Source organism: Tiliqua scincoides, chromosome 2 (assembly GCF_035046505.1).
Source record: "Tiliqua scincoides isolate rTilSci1 chromosome 2, rTilSci1.hap2, whole genome shotgun sequence".
Classification (NCBI taxonomy): domain Eukaryota; kingdom Metazoa; phylum Chordata; class Lepidosauria; order Squamata; family Scincidae; genus Tiliqua; species Tiliqua scincoides.
In genome coordinates this window covers 118,685,710-118,692,421 of record NC_089822.1, presented here as the reverse complement: position 1 = coordinate 118,692,421, position 6,712 = coordinate 118,685,710, and the positions used below count along the sequence as shown (strand labels likewise).

The following is a 6,712-nucleotide window of genomic DNA, read 5'->3' as shown; positions in this document are numbered from 1 at the left end:
CATTTTTTTCCCACCTCACAGTTTCTTCAGAATCCTCTAATGACGGTTGCATCTGGAGACAGAACTTGGCTGGCACCTTGATTGTTAGAGTTGCTTGGTGGCAACCTGAACTTTATGTTCCCTGGTGAAATGGGGGATGAGGTAGCTGTGCCTCCTGACCCTCTACTGGATCTTTCCATTCCTCCCCGTGAAGCATGGACATGACTTTCCATAACAACGTCAGTCAGTTCTGCTTGAGACTTAGTTTAGACATGCGGCAGAATGAGCTAACAGACTTTTGAGGGGGCAGAATAGACTGTGCTAGTTCAGACAGTGGGTGAGGGATCCCATTAAAAATGCTCCCTTATGGGAAAAATACCCTGCAAATAAAAAACCAGTGCAACAAGCAAAGGACTGGACTGGAGAACTTGGAAGTCCTTTCCACGTGGGGGAGGAGTCAATCTTCTAGTGGCGGCCTGAACTGACGCAGTCTGTTGGCTCATTCTACCACCTCGTTCTGCTGCATCTGCAGACTCTGTTTCAAAAATAAACATTTTGACAGACTTGCTCCTGGAGACAGGGAAGGCCACTACCAAGCGTGCTTCTGTTTTAATAATCCCAACAGAATACAGATGAGAGGACCTGCAGAAATAGATAGCTGCGAGACATGTAATGGTAAAGTACGTTGGGCTGAAAATGGGGATTAAAGTGTGCTTTGACCTCTGTCCCCCCATGTTGAAGGTGCTTTGTATTTTCTTCACATGTTTAAGACCAAAAAATTGTTAGGACTGGCTGCTGGTCATTCCTATAGTTAAGCAGCTCAGCTGTTAAAAGCCATGGATGTCTGGTTAAAGGTTTTTTAATGGGAGTGAATGGGTGGGAGGTTTCCAGAAATCTCTCTGGAATATTTGGAATGAGGAAAGCTACCAGAGCTTGGGGGAAGTCAACCCTCACGAAAGCATGACCAGCCCATCCATGAAATGAGTGGGATTGGAAGAGGGCCACGTTCCTACACCCTAACCTCCCACCTTCCTCACATGGGCTCTTGAAATAAATCAGGAAGTGCACTTCTTGATTTGTTTGAAAGGATTGTGCAAGGGAGGGGTGAGGTAAGATGGTAAGGAAGTGGATCACTGCAGACACCCAGCCCCCTATTTCCTCCTGTAGCTCCTTCCTGCATAGGCTGCACTTCCTGTTCACATAGCGACATAGGAAGGAGCAAGAGGGGGTAGGGGTTTAATCGCTGCCTTCTGTGTGGTTTTTTTCAGTGGTTCAGGAGCAGTGTCAGGCAGCAGATCAGCTTGGGCCATCCATGGATGTAAAGTGAGAGTGAGGAAATGATAGGTTGCCACACTGGAAGGCAGCGAGTGAGCTGGGAGCTTAAGGCACTTTAGGATGCCGGGGCCCCTCTGGAGATCAGATGTGCAATAGTAGTAAATTCTGCTGTCTTGTAGGAGAGCACAGCTGCTTGCCTTCACATGTGCTCTACTTGTTTATTTGTAAATAAATCAAATAACATATACCATAAACATCTGGTGCCCTTTCCAGAATCACTGTCACTGAGGCTGTATAATCTACAAGGGGATGGTGGAAATAGCATTTATTGCCAACTCTTAGCCTGAGCTAAGAGAAATGTTTTTTTTCAGCTGTTAACTGTGGGGTTTCAAGGCCAAACAAGGTCACATTCAAGCAACCAAAAACTTTCCAGTTGATCTTCAGCTTCAACTGAGAATAAGGGCCATCAGTTGCCTATCATGTGATTTGTCCAGCATGTCAGTGGGTCCTGTGTGCTTGATCGTTCAAAAGTAAATAACAGTCCTGGGGTGTATTTGGGAATTGGATCAGGACTATGGAAAACAAAGGGTTAAAGCCCCCCTTACCCCATACCATGGTCTGTTCTAGATCAGTGCTCTCATGCCTTTTTTTTACATTTGAAAAATCAGGCTTGCAGGCCCCAATTACATGATAGGCCTATTGTCTCATTTTGCCCCCTCAGAAGTGAGAGTTTTTTGGGTTAAGGGTTGTTGTTGTTGTTGTTGTTGTAGTAGTAAAGCAGGGTTCTCCAAATCCCAGCCAGCAGGCCAGATCCTGGGTTTGGAACCACTCCCCCTCCATGAGTGGTACTTACCATTCTGCATCCCTATTCCCAGATCAGCTTGAAATTGGGTCTGGCGAGTCTCATTGTGAGACTCACAGTGGGTCTCCAATTTACTGTCTCAGGCTGCAAAGCTCCCTCCTTCCTTCCTCTCTTTAGTCTGCAGTCTTCCTCAGGCCGCAGCAGCAGAGTTTCTCCAGCCGCAGCAGGAGAGACAGGGAAAGAGGGAGACAGAGAGTCTCTCTCCTTAGCAAATGCTACTTTTGTTTCCAAGGTCCTCATTAACTCAACTCAATTGCAGCTGTGAACCACACTCATTGCAATCCAAAGTTTTAACCTTGTACTTTGCAGATTTGCCAAAACAAGGGACCACTGCTGACACCACACTATCTCCTCAATAGTTTAGCGAGAAGCCCAATCATCAGCTACAGTGAACCTGGAAACTGAGTACCTTTAATTGAAGTACAGAAATGTTTGTAAATGTTATTAATTTGCTGCATCTGATTTTGAGCACAGAACTGTGCATTTGTTTCTTGAAGCAGAATCTTGGTCTGCTTGATCCAGGATAAGAGTACCTCCAGTTCAGCATCTTATTGCCTTCTCTGGATTTCAAGAGTTCCTTCCTATATGGGGGGGGGGGGGATGGAAGTGTTGAATGAAGGAATGATAATCATTTTTGAAAAATTTAAAATATTTTATTTGTCAGGAGAATATTGGTCCCTACACTAGGGAGACATAAGTAGAAGGCACAAGAAATTATCAATACAATCTATAATGAACAAATTCATGCATATTAAAGTTCTGCTGATACACACTATAGGGCTGAACCGTTCATAAATAAGAGTGTCTAGTGGTATTCTGAAGAAAATAAATGGATGTAGCATGAGTTTCATAGGCTGAAGCTTACTTGAATCTAATAGTAGTAGACCCTTACTTACAAAGGAGTGCTCAGCTGTGTGATGAAACAAGAAACCTTGAGTAATGAGAAGACATCACGAAAGAAGGAAGCTGCATGATTGAAGACCCAAAAGAAAGAGATAGCATCAGGAGGCTTTGCAAGAGAGCTGAAGGTGAAAGACCAACTAGCAGATGGTCACTAGAAGTTCACAGACCTTGCTGCTTATCACTATGACATAGTGCAGTGGGCAGCTGATGGCCATATAATGCTTCAGTGTCATGGATGCCAACAGAGAATAGTCAATGGTGCAGACTACTGTGAATTCTGGCCTCCAGTTGAAGATCAATAGTCTACTCCTGTACAAAAAACATGTTACTGTCTTCTTACTGTGTTTGAACTATACAATTTTAGGCAAGAATATGAATCACTCACCAAAGCATGCATTTGGGGTGACTTATATAGGCCCTAGACAAGTATTCCTTGAGGGAAAACAGAAAGGGTTGAACCATCCAGGAGACCTTCTAGGCCAGGGGTGTCCGAACTCCAGCCCGTGGGCCATTTGCGGCCCTCAGGGACGCTCGATCTGGCCCACAGGGAGCTCCCAGTCTCCAACAAGCCTCTGGCCTGCCAGAGGCTTGCTGGAGCCCATGCTGGCCCACAACTGCCCAATATGAACTGGGAGTTACTTAACCCCCCCCCCATTTCTACTCGTAACTTGGTCTGTATGTTTGCTGAAAGCACATCCCTGATTGTCCCAAATGCATCAATGTATGCCTCCATGTGTTTTGTATGTTTGCTGAAAGCACATCCCTGATTGTCCCAAATGTATCAATGTATGCCTCCATGTGTTTTGTATGTTTGCTGAAAGCACATTCCTGATTGTCCCAAGTGCATCAAGTTCTACCTCTAATGTATTAATTTGTATAAATTGATTCAAATTTTAAATGTAAATTTTTTTCTCAGCCCTTGACACAGTATCAGAGAGATGATATGGCTCTCCTGCCACAAAGTTTGGACACCCCTGTTCAAGGCAAATAAGAGAACATAAAGATGTGGAAGGATATTTCTATTTTCTTTGACTATTTATGTGCCTTCTTATTGCTCCCATTACATCCTCATTCCTCAGGCTATAGATGAAGGGGTTGAGCATTGGGGTTACCATGGTATAAAGGACTGACACCACCCGATCCTTTGTGATAGAGTAGGTTGAGGAGGGCTGTATGTAGACAGCTATCACGGTGCCATAGAATAATGACACTGCTCCTAGGTGAGAACCACAAGTTGAGAAGGCCTTGCGCTTCCCAGCTGCTGAGGGCACTTTCAAAATGGCCCTCAGGATGAGGATATAGGATATCACAATGAAGAGAAAGGGGCCCATGATGACTAGGGAGCCCTCAGTGAAGGCCAAGAGTTCATTGGGTTGGGTTGAAGAGCAAGATAGGCGCAACAGAGGCTGGACATCACAGAAGAAATGAGGGATGATCCTGGAGGCACAAAAGGAGAGTCGAACCATCAGGAGAGTGTGGACCAGAGAGTGGAGATGAGCCAGTAGCCAGGATCCTGTCACCAGTAGAAGGCAGCACTTGCGGGTCATCAGGGCTGAATAGTGGAGGGGATGACAAATGGCCACATAGCGATCATATGCCATGGAGGCAAGAAGAAAACTATCTGTGATCCCAAAAGCTACAAAGAAATACATTTGGGTGAAGCAGCCCCAGTAGGAGATGGTCTTTGTGTTTGACAGCAGGTTGTCCAGAGCTTTGGGCACAATGGTGGAAGCAAAGCAAAGATCTGCCAGGGAGAGGTGACTGAGAAAGAAATACATGGGGGCATGAAGGAGCCGGATGTCAGTTCGGATAAGCAGAATAATCATCAGGTTACCAAGGAGAGTCAGCAGATACATGGAGACGAAGATGGGGAAAAGGAACCTCTGGTTTTCCATTTTGGTGGAGAAACCAAGGAGGACAAATCCTGACATTCTGGTTTGGTTGTCACTGCCCATGTATTATCTAGAAAGAGAAATGGGAGAAAGAAAGTGAGTCTTCTGACACGGGCAAGAAGGACACATAGTGCCCTTCAGAAGAAGCTACAGATAAAATCTTTGTATTAGGAAAGAGGTGAGCAAACTTTCAACTTTAGGGATCTTGGACCTTTAACAATTGTTTAGTCCAGGAGTGCCCAAACTCTGGCCTGGGGGCCATTTGCAGCCCTCAGGGACCCCCAATCCAGCCTGTGTGGAGCCCCCAGTCTCCAGTGAGCCTCTGGCCCATCGGAGACTTGCTGAAGCCCGCACTGGTCTGAAGCGACTGCTCTCAGCGCGAGGGCCAGCTGTTGACCTCTTGCACGAGCTGTGGGCTGACGGCTTCCTCTGCTGCTTGCTGTTTCACATCTGTGAAGCAGCAACAGCAGCAAAGGAAAGGCCGGTGTTGCTTTGCGCAAGGTCTTTTATAGGCCTTGAGCTATTGTGAGACCTTCATTCATTCATATAAGTTCCAATATATTTATTTAAGTAAATGTATGTAAATCTATTCAAATTTTGAATGCAAATTAATTCATTTTTCCTGTCAGAGAGAGATGATGTACCCCTCCTGCCAAAAAGTTTGGACACCCCTGGTTTAGAAGGTCAAATTGTTAAAGGTCCAGGATCCCTAAAATTGAAAGTTTGGCCACCCTTGTATTAGGAAGTAGAGGTGCCCATACATTTTCAGAACAAATGAAACACAAACGGAATGGATTCTAATTGTTCTGAAACAAACAGGCCAGAGAAGAAATTATATGAATGAATGTGAGCTGGAGTCTGTTTTTGGGATTCCTGTTCATTATTCATTTGTGAGATGTTTAGTTTTTGGTCTTTAAATCCAATCTCTTTACCTGTAATTTCACTATTATCTGTACTGATGGTGGCAGAAGCTTCAACCTTCAGTCACTTCCTGACAGCACATACAATAATGCCCCAATTTGTCACTGTATCCTTGTGCAGTTATAGGTACAAAAATGACCACTGCCAGTAGGAAGCTGCACACTGAAGCTGTGGTCACCGCTGAAATGACAGTTTTTAAGATAAAAGATAAGAGAGTTGAGCCCCTCTGAATGGGTCTCAGAACAAAGGGGAAAGGACTTGAATGGGCTCGAAATGAAAATGAATGGTACATGAACAGGGCTCTGCTATGAAAACACTTTATTAGTACCTAGGTCTAGTGATGGTGTGTATCTCAACAACTGACAGTGCTTGAGAAAAGGGATCCAGAAAATGTAATTCATGAAACCGTACGAAGTGATAGTGGCGACAGAGAGTATGACAGAGATGAGATTAATAAAAACAAAACATGTTATGACTAAAAAGAATTTGGTATGCATGGAGATAAACTGAAGATATTTGAGATTAGATAAAATGGAAGATACCCGAGTCTACAAAAATGGCAAGTTTCAGCCAAATCCTATCTGGGTCTTGTTCTGACGAAACTCATACTCTGTCATTGCAAGGTCCAAGCTGCTGGCGTGCCAATGGGCTGGCAGCCCCAGGTGCATGCAAATGACCTCCAGAGCCCCTACCAGAGTAAGTAAGTTGGTGGAGGCAAGTAAGTTGGTGTTCCAGTGGAGGATCAGGCCATGGATTGAGACCAGTCAGGAGTGTATTGAAGGTGGACTGGGAGCAGATATTGGTGTTAGCAGTGGTACCAAAATCCTCTGCCTGCTATCTTATGCTTGACATGCTCCCTTGGATCCATTATATTTATGCC

The 6,712-nt window shown here is 44.8% G+C and overlaps 1 protein-coding gene across 1 annotated transcript; it reads right to left on the bottom strand.

The window, feature by feature from the left end:
- Window positions 1-240: 240 nt before the first annotated feature.
- Window positions 241-4,974, bottom strand: LOC136638695 (olfactory receptor 1f45-like). Its single transcript, XM_066612729.1, has 2 exons — window positions 4,064-4,974; window positions 241-274 (listed from the first exon to the last, which is right to left on the bottom strand). The coding sequence occupies exons 1-2, from the start codon at window positions 4,972-4,974 to the stop codon at window positions 241-243; spliced, it is 945 nt and encodes a 314-aa protein (XP_066468826.1).
- Window positions 4,975-6,712: the final 1,738 nt, after the last annotated feature.